This window comes from Bubalus kerabau, chromosome 7, assembly GCF_029407905.1.
Source record: "Bubalus kerabau isolate K-KA32 ecotype Philippines breed swamp buffalo chromosome 7, PCC_UOA_SB_1v2, whole genome shotgun sequence".
NCBI lineage: Eukaryota > Metazoa > Chordata > Mammalia > Artiodactyla > Bovidae > Bubalus > Bubalus kerabau.
The window spans coordinates 109,180,486-109,204,057 of NC_073630.1; the positions used below are offsets into that span (position 1 = coordinate 109,180,486).

The following is a 23,572-nucleotide window of genomic DNA, read 5'->3' on the forward strand; positions in this document are numbered from 1 at the left end:
ACCAGCTCCTAGGTGCTGGGGTTCTGAACTGGGCCCTGGGTTGCAGAGGCAGCAGGATAGAGACTGTGGAGCCCAGGGGAAGGAGGAGTGACTGATTCCAGGAACTGTAACAGGGTTGAAAGGCCTTGGTGCCTCAAGAGAGGCAAGAACATGTAGAGAGGGAATTCAAAGAGGATGTGTACGCATGCTAAGTTGCTTATTTATGCTAAGTTGTAAAGCATAAAATTATGCTTATATTTATTAAGTTGCTGCTGCTGCTGCTAAGTCGCTTCAGTCGTGTCTGACTCTGTGTGACCCCATAGACGGCAGCCCACCAGGCTACCCCATCCCTGGGATTCTCCAGGCAAGAACATTGGAGTGGGTTGTCATTTCCTTATCCAATGCATGAATGAAAAGTGAAAGTGAAGTCGCTCAGTCGTATCCGACTCTTCGCGCGACCCCATGGACTGCAGCCTTCCAGGCTCCTCCGGCCATGGGATTCTCCAGGCAAGAGTACTGGAGTAGGGTGCCATTGCCTTCTCCATTAAGTTGCTAATTATGCTTAAGTCATGTTTTTGTGACCCTATGGACTGTAGCCCACCAGGCTCCTCTGTCCATGGGATTCTCCAAGCAAGAATACTGGAGTGGGCTGCCATGCCCTTCTCCAGGGGATTTTCCCCACCCAGGGATTGAACCCGAGTCTCTTTCTTATCTGAAGGGAATATCAGGAAACGTTTTGTAGTTAAGATAGCATTAAAATGGATCCTTAAAAGGTTTGTAACATGAGGACAGATGAAAAGGGATGGGAGAAAGCAATACAGGAAGAAGGATCAGGATGAGCAAACAAATGAAGGTGAACAGATGTCTCACCCCTCCCAACTGAAACTGAAGATGTTTTGGCTCTGAAAACAAACATTTTAACCATAAGTATATCAACACTGACAAATCTTCCCCAAGCAAGTATTTTCCAGTATAAAGTGCACTGAACAAATTAAATGCATTGATCCCTTTTCTCTTTGGTGCAATTAAGTGATTTACAATATCACTTTCCATTTTCTTTTGTCAAATCTTACTAAATTTATTTTGATTGAATCAATTACTTTCTTAGAAAACCTCACAGTGAAATTTTGATTCATCAGTTTCTTTTCTCCCCACATCAAATTTCATGCATATCTTCTGCCATTGTGTCTTCTGTTTGGGGGGGAAGGGAGTTACTTTAGGCAAATTATCATTTAATTTTGCCACTGCCAGGTTGATTTTTTTATTGATGATTTACATCAGCAATATTCATTGTGAATTAGATTAAAAACTAATAATTTGGATTTATCATTTAGCTGACCCATGAGAAATTTGTGAGCAAATCTTCTCAGTTGTCCTAGGACTGGTGTTTTGTCCTGGACTGACAAATTATCCCACTAATTTGATTTTTTTAGATACTGCCCATTAGGTTGAATATTGTAGCTCATTGTTTATACTGTAGAGCAGAGAGAAAGAATAGGGTCAAGATGGCAGGGTAAAAGGATGTGAGTCCTTATTTCAGCCCAAGAGGCTGCAAAGAGCAAAGCACAGTGCTTTGTACAGGGATCCGCGATCCTTGGTGACACTGGTCACCAGTGGGCAGGTGGATGCTTGGGTCTTAATAGCACACCTGAACCAAACGCTCCAGGATTTCTTGTTGTAGCTTCACGAATTAGTTTAGGTCATTGCTAAGAGCCCTTATATTGCAGGCAGTTGGTGTAATATAGTGGCTAGATGTAGGAGAAGAGTAGGGTTGGAATTTTGGCTCAGTGCTCTCTACCTGTGTTACCCTGGGCAAGTATCTTTGCTCTCTGAGCATTTGCTTCTAGGTCTGAAAAATAGCAATGATACCTATCTCATGGGATGCTGAGCACAGCTCTTGGCACCGGGTACATGTCCCATAGTTTGGGTTCTTGTTTTTGGGAATGAATGAACTAACTGCAGAGCACTTACACGTAAGCACTACAGACATGTTGAGTCTTCTCCTCCCTTTCCCCTCTCCTTCTCCCTCTCCTTCCTCCTCCTCCTTATCTTCCTCTTCTTCTCCTTCTCTTCCTCCTTCTCCTCTTTCTTTCTCTCTTTCTCTTATTGGCTCTGTTTTTCTGGAGAAAGTGAAAGTGTTAGCTGCTCAGTAGTGTCTGACTCTTTGCGACCCCGTGAACTCTAGCCCACCAGACTCCTCTGTCCAGGGGTTCTCCAGGCAAGAATACTGGAGTGGGTTGCCATTGTCTCCTCCAGGGGATCTTCTCAACCCAGGGATCAAACCCAGGTCTCCTGCGTTGTAGGCAGAGTCTTTACCATCTAGCGAACCCTGACTATTACAGCCTCTCACTTGCTGTTAAGTGGACCTGAGGCCTTGGAAACCAAGCAATTTCAGTGACTAATTCTGGAAGTCTGAGGGGTAAGGTTGGTGGCCATCAATGCAGCAGTTGGCAATAGGGTTTACCATTAAATTGTCTGAGAATCTAGGCAGCAGAATCTATTTTTGAGGGTCTAGTGAGGGCCCTGAGCTTTGTTCTCATGTGGCAAAAACTCTGGCACTGGACTGGGGCAAGGGGCCCATGAGAAAGAGATGTCTAACAAGCATAGTCTGGGAAGGGTAGTATAGTTGCAATTGCATAGCTAAGGTCCAGGCTGATCTCTAAATAGGTTAATTTATTCATTCCTGGACTGACTCATTACAAGAGGCAGTATGGCAGGGTTTATGACACTTAGGCTCAGGAGTTAGGTTGCTAGTTTAGAATCCCAGCTGTTGCACCTACTGGCTATATGGCCTTGGGGATAACTTATGCCTCAGATTCCCAACCTATTGAACGGGGATGCTGTAAGGATTAGAAGGGATACTTTGTATAAAGCACTTAGAACAATCCCTGGCACAACAATGTACTGAGTTAGCTTTATATAGTGCAATGTGTGTGCTCAGTCATGTTTGACTCTTTGTGACCTCATGCACTGCAGCCTGCGGGGCTCCTCTGGCCATGGGATTTTGCCAGCAAGAACACTGGAGTGGGTTGCCATTTCCTCTTCCAGGGGATCTTCCTGTCCCAGGGATGGAACCCATGTCTGTTGCATTGGGAGGCAGATTCTTTACCACTGTGTCACCTGGGAAGCCCCATATAAGGGAATAGTCAGGCTCTATTGTGATAATGCTGCTTAATGAACAATCCCGAACATCTCAGTGCTAACAACAAACATTTACCTTTCATGTTCATAGGTAAGATATGGCTCTGCAGGACTCTATGGTTCAGATGGTCCCAGGGCTAGGCTGTGAGTTGGGTTCATGTCTGCTTCCTTTGGCTCTTCCTAGGGGGTCCAGGAAAGGAGCCCCAGCTCTCTGAGGCATGTCTCACTTAATGCCTCTCCTGGATGGAGGCATCTCTAAGTTTGTTTACATTCCATTGGCCAAAGTAGGTAGCATAGCCAGGCTTGCCATTGGTGGGGCGGTCATGAAGGGAGGGGAAGCAAATGTTTTCTGAACAATAAATATATAATAACACAACCTTCCACAGCATTATCAAGTGTTTCTTGAGTGCTTAATAGCTACCAGGAAATGTTCCGAGCACAGGGATCCAGAGGTGAATCAGACAGTGACTCAGCCCTCAAGGGTACTGGGGGCACCCCCCCAGGAGAACTTCAACCCTCCCAGGGTCCAGCAAGAATGACTTTAATTCTCACAAGCTCCATACTTCAGGTATCACATCTCCATTTTACATATGAGGAAACCGAGACTCAGAGAGGTTAAGTCACTTTCTTTTGGTCCCACAGCCAGGAAATAACTGAGCCTGGACCCAAAGTCTGGCCTGATTGTCCCAAGGCTCCAGTCATTGTGCTGGACTCAAGTGTCAAGTCAAGGTCAGGAGGGCCACGATGAGAACTGATGAAGACTCCCAATCCTGGCAGGAGGCTGGTCCTTGGTCTCCATAAACACGAGCTCTGGCAGAGACATCTGCAAGCCTAGATCTTCACAGCTGGACTAGTGGCTTCAACCGTCTGAAGGGCAGACTCAACAACTGCCAACCGGTGCGCTGTCCAGAAGATGCTTTCTGCGTGGCCCTGCAATGCAAAGTCCCCAAGCCCAAGCCCAATGTGCCTTCCTGGTGTTCCTGGTTGCCTAGAGTTTTCACCTCTTTTGTCCCCAGTGCTGGGCGCCTTCCCTATTTAAGTATTATCCTAGGTGATCGCTGCTTACAGAAAGCCCATATTCTTCATTTTCATTGATAGAGTTCCCAGAGCTCTAGCCAGTGCCTGGCACTGAGCAGGGGCTGAATGAGAGTGTGTGGAGGGCTTCCCTGGGGGCTTAGTGTAAAGAATGCAGGAGACACGGGTTCCATCCCTGATCTAGGAAGATCCCATGTGCTGTAGAGCAGCTAAGCCCATGTGCCACAACTATGAGCCTGTGCTCCAAAGCCTGGGGGCTGCAGCTACTGAAGCCCCTGTGCCCTAGAGCCTGCGCTCTGCAACGAGAGAAGCCACTGCAGTGAGAAGCCCGAGCACTGTAACCAGAGGGTAGCCCCTACTTTCTCCAACTAGAGAAAAGCTGGAGCAGCAATGAAGACCCAGTGCAGCCAAAAATAAAATAAATAAATATAAAATTATTAAAAAAAAAAAGAGTGTAGAGCGAGTGAACGAATGGCTGGATCACTGGAGGCCACTGAGTCCCCTGGAAGGACAGCAGGTGAGATTTCTTTTTGTTATGTCCTCTCGCAAATTTCTGGAGGCATTATAACCAGAATGGGTCTGGAGCATGGGAACACCAGAGACCCCCAGGGACACAGGCACAGAAGTGAAGAATTGACTCTCCCTTGGGTATCTCAATAAAATTGGGATGGGATGCCTTTGTCTTTTATCTTCTGAGAAGTAACCTCGATGTCCATGGTGCCCCATAAGCTGACATTAACCCTTAACCCAAATACTCCCCTGATGAAAAGCAGATAGTCCAGACAAATCAGCAATGGTATCTCCTCTATCAGTCTAGAGCATTTGCGTGATCACAGACCTGCACCCGCACATCCACTCCAATCAGAACCTGCCAGAGAAGCCTGATTTTCTTTGTGGGTTATTTATAACCAAATCACAGTGGGAATCATTATGGAAAGAGAGCTGCTTTCCTTGCCTCCCCCAAGGCTGTCAATCTCTCCATTTCAGGTAAGGCTTCTGGGCTGCAGTGATAAGACTTAATGAATTGGCTTGTGAATTGGAGAGTGCTAAGGGCAAAGGAGTCTTATCTTTAAGAGACAAAGAACCCCAGAGATAAATAGAGGTTTTCTGGTCTAGCTATCCCATGCCACAGATGGAAAAACTGGAGGATCAAAGAAGTTAAATTAGTTGTTGAAGACAAAGAGTTAGGAAATGGGTGGGTACTTGGAAATATGAATCTTCAGTTCTAATTCAGGTTTAATCATTCATAATATGCATGATTTAGTGCTGGTTACTCAGTGTTTCTGAGTTTACTGGCAGCTGGGGAGAGGAATATCTATTCTGTGATGATTAGAGATGAATGTCTAAGTAGGTGGCTTATGGGAGTTGCTCCAGTGATGCTGAAGGAAAAGAGTTAGTACTGGAATTACTGTTCTCTTCCCATCACCGCACATGGCTTCCACCAGCTTCATGCTGCAGAACAACAGACTTCTGTGTTCCCTGCCTTCGCAATGTGACTCATTTTGATTTTTCATGGAAACAGAATAAGCAGGATCTATGAGAGTTCTTGGGGTTTCCCAGGGTGGCTTTAGTGGTAAAGAACTCACCTGCCAATGCAGGAGAGACAGAAGAGATCTGGGTTCTATCCCTTGTCAGGAAGATTCCCTGGAGGAGGGAATGGCTACTCACCCCAGTATTCTTGCCTGGAGAATCCCATGGACAGAAGAGCCTGGTGGGCTATGGTCTATAGGGTCACAAAGAGTCAGACACGGCTGAGCGCCTTAGCATGCAGCACATGGAAGTTCTTACTCCTCTGGATGGACAGTAAATACCAGCAGGAGGGCTCAGCATGGGACTGAAGGAAGGCTAGACTTGCTCCATGATCTTCAGGAACCCGGTCCCTTGGTGTGTTCTCAGTGTTTGGTGAACTGCTCTGCAAAGGAGCATTTTAGGACTCCCTCCCACAGGGGTCTCTCCTCAGCTCCTCTAAATAGCAGCTCTGGTGAACTCTCAAAAGATAGCCATCCACAAGCCAAGGAGAGAGGGCCCAAGAAGAAACAGACCCAGCTGACACCTTGATCTTGGACCTCCAGCCTCCAGAACTGAGATGACAAGCTTCTGCTGTTTAAGCTGCCCAGTCCGCCGTGTTTTGTCATCACCCATCTAGAAAACTAATAGGGTCGGCTGCACTCCCTGTAGCTGGAGAAGGAGTGAGGCTCATTCTCATGGTGCTACATTAACAACAACAACTTTCCCCTACCTTCATTTATAAAGAACACAGCTCCTCCTCTGGATGCAGACACAAACACCCACACGGGAGGAGCTAACAACATCAGTGAGAGAACTGGGGGGCAGCGGGACCTTGCTGAACGCCAGTCAGTGTGCCTGGATTGGGTGCCACTGGGAATTCTTCCTCAGACGTGAGCCAGTCAGAGGCTTGGAAGTCACTTGCCAATCGGGGTCTGCCTTCTTTTGCTGCCTTTGCAGACCTTTCTTCTGCCATGTGCGTTGGACGCATGGCTCCATCACCCCTATTGCTCCAGCTGATAGCCAGCAACCTCCTGGCACATGAAAGAGGCCATCCTTTATCCACCTTTCTCGGTTGATCCACCATCTGGCCACAGATGCAAGAGCAAACCCAGTCAAGATCAACTCAGAAGGCCCTCCCACTGACCCAGACACTCGTGAACTAAACACATTTCTGGCAAGATTTCCTACAGCTGTGGCTATAGCTAATTGAGAGTAACTATAACCTAATAAAAAAAAACAAACCAGTTGAGGGTGTGGTCCACCATGGGTTCAACGCCCCCCCACCAGAGACACTGTAGGAAGCTGTGTAGACTGAAGGTCAACATTATAACTCGAGGGACAAGAAGTGAGGTATTTACTCAGCAGTTTTCATTCCTGAATGTAAAGAGCTGTTTCCATGGGCATTAACTCTCCTGAACTTCCCAGCTATGGGACTGAGCCAGCTTCCATAGCTTCAGAGAAAGCCTTGAGTTGAAGAATTGGGAGATCAGACAGCCCTTGCAATGCGAAGCCTTCTGGGTGCTTGGGAACTGTCCATCTTCACACTTCACGGAAGTCAGAGGTGGGCCCAGAAGATGTGGGGTGAGTGCTAATGGCATCTACCATAGATGGGGCGTCTCAGGGATGGATGGGAAGGAGGGAAGGAGGGGAAGGAGGGAACCAGGGAAGGAGGGAGACTGCCTTCAGAGAAGGGGTTTGAGAGTGCTCTGTAAACTGACGAATATATGAATTGCAATGGTTATTCTTAATATGTGGGGGAATACCTTTGACTGTAAACATTTCAAGCAAAGCGGGAGTAGACACAGGCCCCCAGGAGCCTGGTGGGGGAATCTGTGCTGGGGCTGCAGACCTGGAGAATTCTTCTCCATTCCATGCAAACGGCTCACTGGAGGAGGCTGCCTGCTTTGCTAAGTGTGGCCGTGTTCCTGCTTCTGTAACGATAGGGATTATGAGCACGAAATAAGTGCTTGTTAGCCAAGCTTCGGAGAAGGCAATGGCACCCCACTCCAGTACTCTGACTGGAAAATCCCACGGACGGAAAAGCCTGGTAGGCTGCAGTCCATGGGGTCGCTAAGAGACAGACACGACTGAGAGACTTCATTTTCACTTTTCACTTTCATGCACTGGAGAAGGAAATGGCAACCCACTCCAGTGTTCTTGCCTGGAGAATCCCAGGGATGGGGGAGCCTGGTGGGCTGCCGTCTATGGGGTTGCACAGAGTCAGACACGACTGAAGCGACTTAGCAGCAGCAGCAGCAGCAGCAGCAGCCAAGCTTCTTTACTCAGGGACTAAGTCTGTTCAATGGCCATTCCAGTGGAGGAAGAGGAACATGTGTGTATGTTTGACTAGAGTTGGGGGATTCACAGATGAACGGTTTGGGGAGAAATGTTTCCTACACGTGCTTTTTTTTTTTAAAAGCCAGAATTTGAAAAGAAATGAATTTCAAGGAAATGGCAATCCATGGATATTGATAGAGAGTGAAAAATGAAATGCTGGGCATGGGCATTTCACTTCCCCAGGCAACACTTCCCCAATGTGTTCAGGAGACAGTCAGCACCATGGGAGAGATGGGCTCTGCACGCATGTGGAGGATGGGACAGAATATTCTCTTCAGCAATTCATCTCCCCCAGAGGATGGGCAGGAAGTCAGGCTCCCTAATCTTGCCTCCCTCAGAGCTCCTAAAGGAAGTTGATCACATGAATATTTTGGGGGCAGATCTCAAATAACTTCTCCAGGAATATCTGTTGGTACCAGACTTTGTGAACATGTGATTAACCCACTTCCTTCACAGGTAGGTGGTCCCAGGGGAAATGAGACTTGCTCAGTGTGTATCATGGGAGGAGGTCTGGCCAGGGAATCAGAAGAGCTGGCACCTGGCTTGGCACTACCTTGCTGTTTGATCTGAACAAACTACCTATCTTCTGTAGGTTTCAATATGTCCAACTCTTTCTGTTTTTCTCATCTGTAAGGTAGGGTTACTAATAGCTGGGTTGTTTGAAGATTGAATATAAATTCATGGAAAAATGCTTCGAGTAGCCTGGCATATACTATGACCTGTAGGCTGTTAATGTGATGATGACATGATAATGATGATGAGCTGGGCTTTTATGATTTTACTACATCACCTAGTGATATTGTCATTTATTGATTGTGTCTCTACCATGAACTACACTAAGTTCTTTCTACACATTTTGTTGTTCAGTCACTAAGTCATGATCAACTCTTTTTGACCCCATGAACTGCAGCACACCAGGATTCCCTGTCCTTCACTGTCTCCCAGAGTCTGCTTAAACTCGTGTCCATTGAGTCAGTAATGCCAGCCAACCATCTCATTCTCTGCTGCCCGCTTCTCCTCCTGCCCCCAATCTGTCCCATCATCAGGGCCTTTTCCAATGAGTCAGCTCTTCACATCAAGTGGCCAAGTATCGGAGCTTCAGTATCAGTCCTTCCAGTGATTATTCAAGGTCAATTTCCTTTAGGATTGACATTACATTACATTACATTATTACATTACATTACACATTACATTATTAGTTTTAATTTTCAAACAACAATTAAAATAGGCAATATCCTTCCTATTTTACAGATGAGAAAACTAAAATTCAAAAAATTTTTGCTACTTTCCCAAGACCCCAAAGCCAGTAAACAGCAAAGTCAGGATTCAATCCCCACCTGAAATCTCATTACCACTAAGAGTAATTCACTGTCCATCAAGAAAGACCAGGGGAAATCTTTGACTTCCTGCTTTACAGAGACACTTTCCATCTCTCTCTTAACCCTTATTCTGATCAAATATTCTTAGTAGCACTTATTATTATTTGATATTAAGTTATATGTCTATGATCTGTCTGGCTCGTGGAAGGTAAATTCTGGGAGGACAGTGTTCTTTAACTGTGGTGTCCTTGGCACTGAGAACTCAGCTGACACATAGTAGACTCTCAATAAATATTTGTTGGATCAATGAATGAATGGTACAACACCTCCTGTGTGCTAGTGAATGTATTAGAGCCTCTGGATACAATAGTCACCAATGTAGATTGCTTCTGTATTGGGATAAAGCTTGGAGGAAGTTATAATGTAGTAGGTCTAGCTTCACAGTGATCTGGGAAAATGGGCTTTCTCACCCCTACATGGTCCTTCTCTTAAAAGCTTGGGAAATGGCACTCTGCTCAGGGCGGATGAGAGGCGCTGAAGAGGATGCCCTTGACTTAAAGTAGCTTTTGGGGAGATGCTGGTACTGTCCAGAGAAGCACCTGATGGGCTTTTAGGACTCTTAAAGACTGGAAGAGACCAGATCCACCGATTTTTTTTTTCTGAGCTGTGTTCTCAGTCCATGCTTTGACTTGCCTGGAGTGGGCAGGTGTTTATGTGCAGTTTGGGCTTCAGTGCTGGGGTCTGAGTACAGAAAGATTGACCCTGTTTCACAAAATAACCCCATCTCCAAGTTGCATCCATCCTCTTGGTGTGTGGACAGAGGAGAACTGTCATGACTCTTGAATAGAGGAGGTGGCTCCTTCATGAGGGACAGTTCGGGTGAGGTCCTCTCCTTCTTGCCTGTGTACCTCTCTGGCCTCAGTCACCCGTCATCTCCTCCTCTGGCTCGGGGCTGCTACCATATGCAAGTGCTGCGTCCCCGGAACACACCAGGCTGTTTCATGTTCCCATGTTTCCACTGATTCTATTTCTTCAAGAATGCTCTTTCTCCCTTCTGTGTTATGCATTCCTACACTCCTTCAAGGTCGAACTGAAGTGTCTTCTACTCCAGGAAGCCATCCCTACTTGCCATCACCTTCCCTGCTAAGAGCGGGTCAGCTGGCTCTCCTTAGAATCCATAGCCCTTTTTGACATTTGCCACAGACTTCTTCCCACTGAACTGAGCTCTTCAAAAGCAGGCACCATTCATTCTGCTCCCTCATTCACTGCTCACTCCCAGTGTGCAGCATTTTTGCATGATGGATACTTATCAATCGAATGATTGATTGTTCAAAGACTCTATAAACTCAAATGATCTCAGGAATCATATTGACTTTGCTGGGGTATAAGGGCCAGGGTGCCCCAAATCAGCCTTAGTCTTGATGAAGGATTTGGCTAGAATCCAAGATCAGTCACCCAAATCCTTGGCCAGTGCCAGCAGCCAGGGCCATTTCTCCAACATCTGCAGAAACGCTGGTCACCTATGTGCTTCTTATTACTCTCTAGGCTCTGGGCTGAAATCATAACAGAGCATCCTTACCTTTCGAGCAAGTTTGAATGCTGTGAGCCTCTGTGAGCCCCTGCATTAGTCTGCTCCAGGCTTTGTTCAGGTCTTCAGTCTCACCACACCCTGCCATCTGGCAGCTGGGTCAACTCAAAGGCAGGATGGAACCAGGGATCAAGTTCACTCTTTCCAAGGAGGTGCCCTGACTCCATGGCTCTGTCTTTGACCGGGTGGAAGCTGCCTGCCACAGTGTCTGGGCTGGACTTTCAGGCTTGTGTTCACTCCTTTGTAGTGGCTGTGCACAGCTTCCCTTTATCGCAGGCCAGACTTTTCTCAGACAGCCTATTTCCATTTTGATGAGGTTCTGGGCACCCTGGGCCAGCATCGGTCCATCCTGGTGTCCTTGGCAGTTGGCATATTACACACCTATCTTTCACGAGCCTTTGATCACATTGAAACTTTATTTTTATTTATTTATTTATTTATTTTTACATTGAAATTTTAAAGCACAGGTTTGGGGCTTCTGCTGATGCTCTGCCTGTATCAGACACAGTAGGGGCTGGTCAGCCTTTGGGGTGGTGAGTGGTACCCTGCTGAGGGACTGGATGTGGTCAGTCTCAGGTGTGTTGGGGGGGGTCATGGTAGTACTCTGGGGAATGGAGCTGAATAATGCTTTTACCCCTAAGCCAGATGATGAGTTGGTTGTTGCAAGGACTGTGGTTTTCCACATGAGGAAACTGGCTCAATGGGGCTAAAGAACCTGGTAGAAACAGCTTCCTTGGGGGGGCCAGCCAAGGACAGGTGGACCTTGAGATGAGACTTGGCGGATAGGTAGGAGTTTTCCAGGGTAAAAAAGATGGAAAGGCATTCAAGGGAGAGGGAACAGCACTTGCAAAATCTTAGACTGGTAAAGGAATGAAGCTCAGGCAGGGATGGCAAATGGGACCAGAGAAGAGGATTTAAGGAGGTACGTGGAGAGGGTGGGGAGATCCAGATTGCAGCGTGAAGGGCCCTGTGGGTGGTGCAAAGGGGCTGTAATAGGGAGTCGCGGAATTTTAAAAAGGACATAACATGACACATCTGTGCTTTAGAATGATCCGTCTGTTGCTCTAGGGACAGTGGTTTGAGGGACAGCACTTCTGGAGCTATTGTAATGATGCAGATGGGTGATGATGAAGCTCTGGATGGCAGGACAGGGGGAGGGTGGAGAGGAAAGGGAAACACACCTTTAGCATCATCAAGGCTTGGATGCTGACTGTGTGTGGGGGGAGAGGAAGGCAGAGGCTGGGGGCCCTCAGGCAGGTGAGGGATGCCACTGTTCCCTGAGTCAGGGCGACAGAAGGAGCAAGAGGTGTGACACAGAAGGGGGTGGACACGCTGATTTGCAGCACCCCCGACAGCGTCCAGAGGGTGCTGTCCAGCTGTTACTGGAACCAGGTCTGCTGCTGGGAAGGGGGTTCTGGCAGGAGGTGGTATCTGGCAGTCTTCAGCTGGACAGGTTGTTGAAACCAGAAGTGAGAGATACTGCCCAGGGTTGGCATTTAAATGTGAGATGGGATGAAGGCTGAAGGTGGTTCCTCAGTAATAGAAAGAGCGTGACTCAGCAAGGAAAGCTGAGCAGGAATGCTCAGGGAAGAGGGCGGCCCGGGTGACCCCTTGTCGAAGGATTCAGTGTGCTACAGGTCACTAACCTGTAGCACTTCTCCCCAGGCAGGTCAGGAGAAGTGTTCTGGAGGAGATCCCTGAACTTGAGCCTTGAAAAGTAACTGCAGCTAGTGAGGAAGGAGGGATTTGGGGAGGACAAAGAAGTTAAGGACACACTGAGAGGTAACATGTGACACCAATCGGTGACATTCTGGGCAAAACCCAGAAGCAGGCTAATGAAGGATCAATTCCTTGGCTCTGGGTATCTTTCCAATACAGCCACCTGACCAGGTCATTCTTGTGCTTCAAAAAACGTTCAAAGTCCCCAGAGGCTCTGTCCGGTTTCCCTCCGAGGGTTCCGGCGATGGTTATAGCTGTTTCATCCCTCCTGGCTAACTATGTTTGGAAAAGAGTGGGTTAGACAGAGTTAACTGGGTTTCTGTACTTCCAGACCTCTCAGAACTTTCAGTGCACTTTGTGACCGTCCTCGAAAGGGGATTGTAGAAGGGATTTCCCAAACCCCAGTGACCACAGAACCCCTCTTTCCTGGGGGCCCTGGAGTCTGGAATTTCACGAAGCACTCTTTTGGAACTGTTTGCCTTCAGCACAGAGTCCTTATTCCTCAAAATGGCATGCAAGGTCCTGTTTACTTCTTTTTTTAAAAAAATTAATCTATTTTTGGCCGTGCTGGGTCTTCGTTGCTGCACGTGGGCTTTCTCTAGTTGCAGAGGGTGGGGCTACTCTCCACTGTGGTCGCAGGCTTCTCACTGAGGTGGTTCCCTTGTTGCAGAACACAGGCTCTAGGTTCATGGGCTTCAGTAAGAGCAGCACACAGGCTCAGCAGTCGTGGTGCATGGGCTTAGATACTTTGCAGCATGTGGGATCTTTCCGGACCAGGGATTGAAACTGTGTCTTCTGCATTAGCAGGTGGATTCTTAACCATTGGACCACCAGGGAAGTCTCTTGCTTGCTTCTTGAGTCTAGAGTTTCACTACATCTTCCGGCCCTCCTAGAACCCCCTGTGCTCTGGCCACACCAGCCACTAGTGTGTTCCCCATGTGCTATATCAGCATGTGTTGTTGGATCTCTGAACAGTAGCTTTTTCCCTTTTGTGGGCAAGGCCCTTTCTCTTACCTGGGGCTCCCTTCAGTGACAGCCCACCTCCTCCAGGAAGTCTTCTCTGATTCTCTCAGTTGGGTTAGGTGCCTTGCCTTAATTCTGTAATGCACCTGGCTTGCCTCCCTCCATAGCAGCACCTTCTGTGGTGCTGAAATCGTGCACCTGCTGCCTTTCTCATCGGACTTTGCTCTCTTTGATGGCATGGTTGGGCTGGATTCATTGCTTTATTCCTGGGGTTGGCCATATACTGAGAGCCTCTAATCATGGTTTTGAGCTCATGGAAAGATGGAGAGAGGCAGAGACAGAGATTGTATAAAATGTCTTCAGGGCCAATATTCTTTGGCCCGCTGTTACCAATCTACCAGCCTTTCCTTACATTCTAGAGACCTGTCCAGTGGAAAAGACACTTTCTCATAATTCTCACACTTCCTGAGATGATAAGTGTAGTTTCATACTTGATTATAATTTAAAAGGAAATTTTGGCATGCTGCTGCCAGTGCTTCGCATACACAGATGAAGACTGTCCACACACGGGGTGAAGCCTCATAAACCCAGTCTCTGAGAAAGGCTGGTCCTCCCTTTTACATCCCATTTGCAAGGTGAGCAGCACTGTGAGTCCTGGAAGGAACATTGTCTTCTGGCTTAGGAATCTTTCCCCTCTGTCTTATTTGGTCTTGCGCTCAGAGCTGTCCTGCATAACCCCGGGGGGCGCCATTCATGAAAAGGAAGGGGCAACAGGATGGCCCTGGCTTGGACCCTCCCTGGAAGGCATCAGTTCCTTCTTGTTTCAGACACTGGGCTTTCACTGCAGCCCTGGAAGTGGGAAACATTTGCATTTTGGTCAACTGGCCTTCCTTGGGAGGCCTGTGATGCAACTGAGTAGAAAGAGGTAGGATCAACATGCCTCGTTTTGGAGATGATTATAATTTGCCCTAATTTGGAAAAATCCATTTTCATTGAAAAAGATCCTGATGCTGGGAGAGATTGAAGGCAACAGGAGATGAGGGCGACAGAGGATGAGATGGTTAGATAGCATCACTGACTCAATGGATGTGAGTTTGAGCAAGCTCTGGGAGATGGTCACAGACAGGGAAGCCTGGTGTGCTGCAGTCCCTGGGGTCGCAAGGAGTTGGAACATGACTTAGTGACTGAAAACAACAATAAGTTTATCTTGTGACAAGATGTGGCATGGTAAAATCAACATTGGGCTAGGATTTAGAGTATTTAGGCTCAAATATAAACTTTATCACTCATTATCTAGGAAATCTTGGGCAGGTCCCCAGACTTCAGATTAATTTTTTTTTTTTTTTTACCATATACAAATGGTACAAGGTGGTGGGGCAGGGTGAATGGGTCAGAAGTCCTTGGGGGTCATGTCCCCAGTCCGGCCTCAGACTCAGATGCTGAGGTCCCTGGGGGCACTGGTGTTGGGCTCAGAGGCTGTGGAGCGTCTGGTTAGTGGGGGTTGGAGGGATGGGTTTGGTGGGGGTAGTCAGATGACTTCTCCATGCTAGTATAAATCACTCTGCTGACTACCACTGGGGAGATGGTTCAGGGAGGGTCTCTTGGGCATTTTGTGGTAGAGAGAAGAGAGCAGAGTGGTTAAGGCAGAAGAGGAAACACAGGGAAAGGCTGGAGAGAGGCAGCAGTGTGGGACCAATCCCAAACAATCCCGTCTGGCCTGCATGGCTCACCATATCCTGCCCTCTCCCAACCTCTTTTGGGATCAGTTATTCAACCTTGGGGAACCCCAGTGGCTAAATGATTAGACAAATACCTGCCCTGGCAGAGTTGACATGAGGGTTAGAGAAGAATTCATCTTAGTCTTTCAGCATGGCTCAATAAATTATAGATATTCTATTAGTATTAATTGCTTTAACCACTCCTGACCTATACAATTCTACCCTATCCACCCTCCAAAGCCCTTTATCCATGTGATGAGTTGCTAAACCACTTCTCCCCCTTCTAGATTTGTGCATGATGGTACTTTAGAGGGAATTGGGTCCAGTTGACCTATTCTACAGGTGGGCATTTCAGATCCATGAGTAACAGTTTGATGTTATTCTTTTTTAAATTTATTTTATTTTAAAAATTATTTTATTTTTTAAAATTTATTTAATTGAAGGCTTATTACTTTACAATATTATAGTGGTTTTGTCACACATTGACATGAACCAGCCATGGGTTTACATGTGTTTCCCATCCTGAACCCCCCTCCCACCTCCCTCCCCATCCCATCCCTCTGGGTCATCCCAGTGCACCAGCCCTGAGCACCCTGCCTCATGCATCAAACCTGGACTGGCAATCTGTTTCACATATGATATTATACATGTTTCAGTGCTAGTCTCTCAAATCACCCCACCCTTGCCTTTTCCCACAGAGTTCAAAAGACTGTTCTGTACATCTGTGTCCCTTTTGCTGTCTCACATGTAAGGTTATCATTACCATTTTTCTAAATTCCATATATGTGTGTTAGTATACTGATGCTATTCTTATGTTATCATTCTCTGGCCACTGATTGAAAGTCACATCCCAAACACTTCCCGGCATGGCTTCACGTTCCAAGAGTTTGCACTACACTTATCACCATTGGATTTGTTTTTGTGGCATATATCTCCTTCCACTTGAATGTCAGTTTCATTATAGTTCGAAATTGTTTTCTGTACCCTCATTATCCCCAGCACCTGGGACACTGCAGGACAGAGTAAGTGCCCTGTATATTAAAAGTGGTGAGGCACTATCTTATAGGTAATGGTGGCCAGTTTCGTGACCTTGGGCAAGTTGCTAAGGTCTGAGTCTTAGCTTCTTCTGGGCTAAAGTCAGGACAATAATACCTGGAGATCCAGATTGACTTCAGGCATCTCCAAGGAGGCCTCAAGGAGATGCCTTGAAGGGTAAGGTTTTTGAAGACTCACCATGGTCTGACTTTCAGCCTTAAAGATGAAATCTTCTTATACCTGAGATTTAGTTGGACCAGGAATGACTCATTCCTACTATTCTCACAAGAGACTGATATATAAGCCAGGAATGGTGATTTACTAATTTGTGCTATGAAAAACAGAATTACTGAGAAAAATCAGAGTTCAGATTGGTTTCAGCATTTTGCTGGAAGCCAAATTATAATGTGAAGCCTGTCAGGGCATTATGGAATGAGAAAAGGGGGTGCAAGTCAATTGGTCTAAATATTTGTCATTTCTGGCATCTGGCTTTGAGAATTATGTATTCACTTCCAAAATCAGGAGGACTGGACAGGCTGGGTCTATAAGTCAGGGCATATTTATCTTTGAGGAGACTGATGGTCTCTGCCCTGTGATGATTCAAGTTTCGTTTTCAGGCTTTCACAGCTGATCATCATCACCTTATGAGAGACAGAGCTTGCCTTGGACTCTGCGAGTTTTAGTTTTACCTTTTAAACTTTTCCATCTTCTGGTTTGCTGGGGTCTCCCTCCTCAATTCTAGGTGGCTCTGAGAAAGTTGTCAATTAGATTGCACTACCCCCTGCCTGCTACTTCTGAGTTGAGCATCTGAGTGACTCATCATCCGTGGCCACAGTGGTTGACTGGGGACATGAATGTGAGCTGAGTAGCTGAGTAGCGCAATCAAAATCTTTTTGTTTGCTATCTGGACACTGGGGAACGGTAGACTATTTGCAAAGCTGGCCACAGTAACCCCTCCCATCCCCTGTGCCCCTTTGCAATGTGACTCTAGCCACCTCCCATGAAGAGGTGGAGTCTAGTTCCCCTCCCCTTGAGTTTGGGCTGGTCCCATGAGTTGCTTTGATCAGTCAAAGAGATGCTTTTTGAGTTCTGAACCTCAGTCTCTAGAGGCTTTGCAGATTCTGTTCTCACTCTTGGAATCCTGTTGCCTTGTGAGCAAGCCAGGCTGCAGCTGCTTTGAGATTAAAACACTTGATGCAGAAAGAGATGATGGAGAGAGAAGCCCAGACATCCCAGCTATTCTAGCTATCTCAGTTGAGGCCCCTGACAAATGAATCAGGCCATCTGAGACCAACCAGCCTCCTGCTGACACCCTCTGACTACAAATGCCTGGTCAGCTCCAGAAGGTGCCACATGGATTCAAAGAACTACCCAGCTGATCCTCACCTGACCTGCTGACCCACACAACTGTGAGCAGAAAAATGGCTGTTCCTTTAGGTCACCAATTTTTGTGGTGTTTTGTTCCATAGCCCTAGAAATATGATTTTTTTCCTCCCATTGGCAACCAAGCTGAGAAGGTGCAAGGCTGGGGTACAGGAGGCTGCTATACTGAGAAACTCAGAAGCAGAGACCAGCAGAGTGGAGAGATGACAGGGTTGAAACCATAAATGGTATTATTTGAGTCCCTGAATCCAGGCAAGACTTAAGTTGGCTGCCTTACTAGCTTCCCTGTTGAGCAAAAGAAAAGCTTCGTGCTTTAGTTTTTAAGTTAGTATGAGCTAGGATTGTCACCTGCAAATTAAGCAGTCCTAACTGATACACATTCATTGGCTGGGTGTGTTGTTTGCTTGCTGTTGTTGTTTTAGTCGCTAAGTCACGTCTGACTCTTTGTGACCCCATGGACTGTAGCCCGCCAGGCTCTTCTGTCCGTGGGATTCTCCAGGCAAGGATACTGGAGTGGGTTGCCATTTCCTCCTTCAGGGGATCTTTACGACCCAGGGATCAAACTGTACCTCCTGCATTGGCAGGTGGATTTTTTACCTCTGAGCCACCGGGGCTTCCAGGTTTCAGCCAAAGTTTACTGTCCTAATGACTTCTGGTATCTTTTAAGTATGTCAAAGTTCCTTGATTAAACAAAACCTCATTCACAATCTGTTCATTCACCAGATCTCTGTTTATTTCTCATTATGGCGCAAGGGACTGTGGTTACTGCTAGGGATTTAGCAGGTAACCAGGTGGTGCTAGTGGAAAAGAACTTGCCTGCCAATGCAAGGAGACGCGAGTGACGTGGGTTCAGTCCCTGGGTCGGGAAGATCCCCTTGATTAAGAAGTGGCAACCCACTCCAGTATTCTTGCCTGGAGAATCCCATGGACAGAGGAGACTGGCGGGCTACAGTCCTTAGGGTCGCAAAGAGTTGGACACAACTGAAGTGAAGCATTCTTCTTCATGACATATTGGGTGTCCCCCGTGTCCACTTCAGGCTGTTTAGCTAGAACTGGGTTAAATCACAAGAAGGTAAAGAAATGGGCATTATAAGCACATGCATAACCTACCCCACAGTTTTGTTGTGAGAACCAAAGGGGATAATATGTGTGAAAACATCTACCATCATTCCAGCATAAAAATATTTATTTTTATTTTTGCTCATGGGATGAAACCACAAGCCCATTTCTGAAGGATCTGATCCTATCACTGAAAATACTTTCATGTAGCTGTTCTTTTTTACTTCTAAATCTTACTCGGAATGCAACATTCTCAGTTTGGCAAACAGTGGGGTAGTGAATAGCGGAGATGTGTCTGCTCTAAATTCAAGAGGCATACAGTCCTGGAATTCCTGCAGGTCTGGGCTTCCAACACACTTCTGAAATACGGCCTCTGTCTTTTCACCACCCACACTTCCTGCTGAGAACCCAAGTTTTTTTTTTCTTCTTTCCTTTGCCTTTATTACTTCCAAGCTCCAGTTCTTGGCTGAGACAAACTGCGGTCCCCAAATGCTGTGATTTAATGAGAGGATATTTACTTGACTTACTGTACAAATTTGCCAGGGGAAGTCATTCTGATAAAGATAATTACATCCACATCTTCATGTAAATTACAGCAAATGTTTGAAACTCTGAGCAGCTGCTGAGTCCTGTCACTCAACATGACCTCCCTCCTTTGGGGCACACAACCAGCTAATGAAAGTCCAGTGGAAGAAAAATGAGAAGTCTGATAATAGCCATCTGATCGACCCAAGTTCCCCCATTTATTCAGCTGAGAAGTAGTATCAGAATAGATTGTTTCCTGCATAGACCGAAGTCTAACAGCCATAGATGGAAGCTGTTGGGGAGGGCTTGGTCCCAGGCATATTTAGGAGGTGGAGTTGGTGCCACAGTCATGATTTTTCAGTCTAGACCAAAACTAGTGACCAGCCTCATCTCCTGCTCTTATGCTCACATCCCGCTTGTTTGGTCACACCAATAGTTTGCTTTTCTCTGAATATGTCATTTACTAGTTTACTCCCATGCCATTGGCCCTTTTGTTTCAAAAATCTTCTTCCCATCTTCTCAGTCTGATGAAAGCCTAATCTTCATCTGACATGCAGCTCACATGCTTTCATTCAAAAGAATCTGTCTTAATCACCCTAAGCTACAGTCATTCTGTCCTCAGGGCTCCCATCACATCTTCTTCACAACTATGTCATGGCATTTATTCATTCAGTCAATATGTAATGAGCAGTTACCAAGAAGATGGGATCCTGAGGTGAATCAGTTATTTTCTTGTAGGCTTCCAGAGTCTAGTAGGGGAGATATTCAAGTTAAAAAAAAAGACCACCACAATTCTAATGCAGTGATTCATCATGAGAAACACCGGGCTGGATGAATCACAAGCTGGAATTGAGATTGCCAGGAGAAATATCAATAACCTCAGATATGCAGATGACACCACCCTTATGGCAGAAAGTGAAGAACTAAAGAGCCTCTTGAGGAAAGTGAAAGAGGAGAGTGAAAAAGCTGCCTTAAAGCTCAACATTCAGAAAACTAAGATCATGGTATTAGGTCCCATCACTTCATGGGAAATAGATGGGGAAACAGTGGCTGACTTTATTTTTGGGGGGCTCCAAAATCACTGCAGATGGTGAGTGCAGCCATGAAACTAAAAGACAATCACTCCTTGGAAGGAAAGTTATGATCAACCTAGACAGCATATTAAAAAGAAGAGACATTACTTTGCCAACAAAGGTCCATCTAGTCAAGGCTCTGGTTTTTTCCAGTGGTCATGCATGGATGTGAGTTGGACTATAAAGAAAGCTGAGCACAGAAGAATTGATGCTTTTGAACTGTGGTGTTGGAGAAGACTTTTGAGATTCCCTTGGACTGCAAGGAGATCCACCCAGTCCATCCTAAAAGAGATCAGTCCTGAGCATTCATTGGAAGGACTGATGTTGAAGCTGAAACTCAAATACTTTGGCCACCTGAGCTGACTCACTGGGAAAGATGAATTGACTCATGTGAAAAGACCCTGATGCTGGGAAAGATTGAAGGTGGGAGGAGAAGGGGACAATAGAGGATTAGATGATTGGATGGTATCACTGACTCAATGGACATGAGTTTGAGTAAACTCCAGGAGCTGGTGATGGATAGGGAGGCCTGGTGTGCTGCAGTCCATGGGGTCACAAAGAGTTGGACACGACTGAATGACTGTACTAAACTGAATCCTCAAGGAAGCTAGATTGGGCTTCCACAAATGATGATATTAGCACATTATAAGGGAAAGCCCTGGAGTGCAGGTGCTTATTAAGCTTCTGCTTGTGTCACATTTTCTGATATCTCAGTGCATGGCCAAATCCAGACTCAGTACAGTGGGGAATTATATAAGAGCATGCATACTGGGAGGCCTGATTCACTGGGTTGATAATTCCACAAGCCACCACAGACAAGTAGATGTCAGATGGTCACAGTGGAAGGGATGAGGGATACATATTAAAGTCATTGTTCTGGAGACAAGGGGCAGGGGCCAAATTCCTGAGGTCCCTAGTACAGTGACAGGGATACTAAACTTGGCTGGGTTTGGAGCTGGAAGAACTCCAAGGGTTTGGATTAAATTAAATGAATCCAGTAATATGTACTTCATAGGTTATCTCCAGCATTGTAATCAACAATGTGAAAGTATTTTGCAAGATTATAAAGAGGAAAAATTAGATCGTTAGGCAGAAATCCCAGATCAGCACCATAGACAGCTCCCAGACTACCTCAAAGCTGCAGTAACTACATAACATGAATATGAATCCATGCTCCCTTAACACGGAGGCACCTGCCCTGGAGAAACAGATTGCTGACTGTCTAAATTATTGAGCTTGCTTCATATATTCTCATTTGCCTTGGGCTCTTTCCTGTCATGACCCAGATGAATTGAATTTGGGTTTAGACATGAGGAAGAGAAACCCCAGATAAGAGTAGCTTAAGCAAGAGAGAAATTTTGACTCTCACATGCAAAGCTTATTGCTAGACAGTTCAGGGCTGTTACAGCAACTCTGTTCCATGAAGTCTAGACTCGGGACTCTTACTGCTCACTGCTGTGTATCCTTAGGGTGTGACCTTCAACATCGTGATCTAGGTGGGTGGTCAGTGCTCCTGTAACTACATCTACACTGTTTCATTTGCTCCTTTCTCCAATAAAAGAAATTCTTCTGGTGCACACTATGGACCAGAAATAGACTAAAGGGTGTTACATGCGTGAAAGTATAAGTCAGTAATCTTGAAATCCTGAGATGAGAATCATTCTTAACATTGTCCTTTTCAATTGAATGGAGTTCCATTTGTGGTCCTGCTTCTTTCAGCTTCTGGAAGTTACTTCTCACATCTGCCTCTCCAGGTCTTCTATATTGATCCCCTTTATGCTCACTGTGAGCACATTTAATACTCAGAAAAGATGTTTTGGGAGCCTCCCCAAGATGGTCTGGGAGAGATAGGACCTGGAGAGTGGTGGGTTGGGAGCAGCTTCTCCTGAGTCTGAGATCCACAAAGTAGAGTCAAAGATTGGAAAAGGGCATTGATTAGGAGGCATGAAAACCTTCATCCGGGATCAGAGCCAAGGGTTCCTGATAGCTTCAGGATCCAGGCTGAGGGCAGCTCAAGGCTACTATTGTTAGAGCTGGGGCTGGAAGCCCTTTGAGTCCTCTGTCAGATCAGATCGCTGACCTTTGAGAAAGCATTCAAATGCTGCGTCCCCAATTTCATTTTGAAACCATGGGCTAAGTCATGAAGAAGGCAGGGCATGGATCTCTATAGAAGAATACTGGGTCCACTGAAAGGGTGATTCCAACTGCCAGAAGACTTTGGGGGATTCAGCCGTGAAGAAATCCCAAATGGGTTGCAATGTTAGATTAGCAAAGGCTTATTTTTAAATATTTCATCAGGCTAAACTTGCAGGGGACTGTCTGGTTTTAAAATGGTGAGCCTGTCCATTCAGACAACACTGTTTTTGACTCAGTTCTCCAGTGCAGAGGAGGAGTCTGGTTCAAGCTGTATGTTCATCTTATCATCAGTTACTGCTGAGTCAGTTTTCCCCTCTGGTGGGTATGCCTTGTTCCTTTTGGCGAATGCCTGGCTGATTTCTGCATGGGTTCTGTTTTTGGTCTCAGGCAGGACAAAATACAAATAGAGAGCACCTGCGAAGCAGATTGCAGCAAAAACCAGGAAACAGTAGGTGTCCAGACTTTGCTGTGGAAAGGCAGAGACAAAAAGGCATCAGAAAGACAATCACTAGACTGGCTGCAAAACCATCTCTGAGCTGATTTTTTAAAAAATAGTTTCCCATCCCTGGATCAACATTTCTGGATTAAACACAGCATGTCTGAGGCTGCCTCTACAGGCCAAGGTGCCTTACAAATGTCTACCTGAGACATTCTCACATGAGGCACAGATGAATCAGCTTCAAACCCTGGCAAAGATGAGGAAGTGGAAGTTTTTTATTTATTTTGAAAACAAGGCATATAAAAATGAGTCATCATGGGGACTTCCCCAGGTAAGTCCAGTGGCTAAGACTCTGAGCTCCCAATGCAGGGAGCCCAGGTTCCATCCCCGGTCAGGGAACTAGATCTCAGCTGCTGCAACTAAGGATTCCACATCTGGCAACAAAGATCAAAGATCCTGCATGCTGCAACTAAGACCTGGCATAGCCAAATAAATAAATAAATATTAAAAAAATTAATCATCACGAAAGCAAAATGTGATGCTTGCTGAATGTTATCCTATGTTCATATTTACCATTAGCCACATTCCGCCTTCCAACCCCCCACTACTATACA

At 46.2% G+C, this 23,572-nt stretch overlaps 1 protein-coding gene across 1 annotated transcript in view; it reads right to left on the reverse strand.

The window, feature by feature from the left end:
- Positions 1–15,877: 15,877 nt before the first annotated feature.
- The window catches only part of SLC2A9 (solute carrier family 2 member 9), a 215,134-nt gene continuing 207,439 nt past the window's right edge, over positions 15,878–23,572 (reverse strand). Inside the window, exon 12 of the mRNA XM_055589105.1 lies at positions 15,878–22,985. Within this exon, the coding sequence (XP_055445080.1) occupies positions 22,752–22,985 (234 nt within the window). The 3' untranslated portion in view covers positions 15,878–22,751. The remainder of the gene's footprint in view (positions 22,986–23,572) is intronic.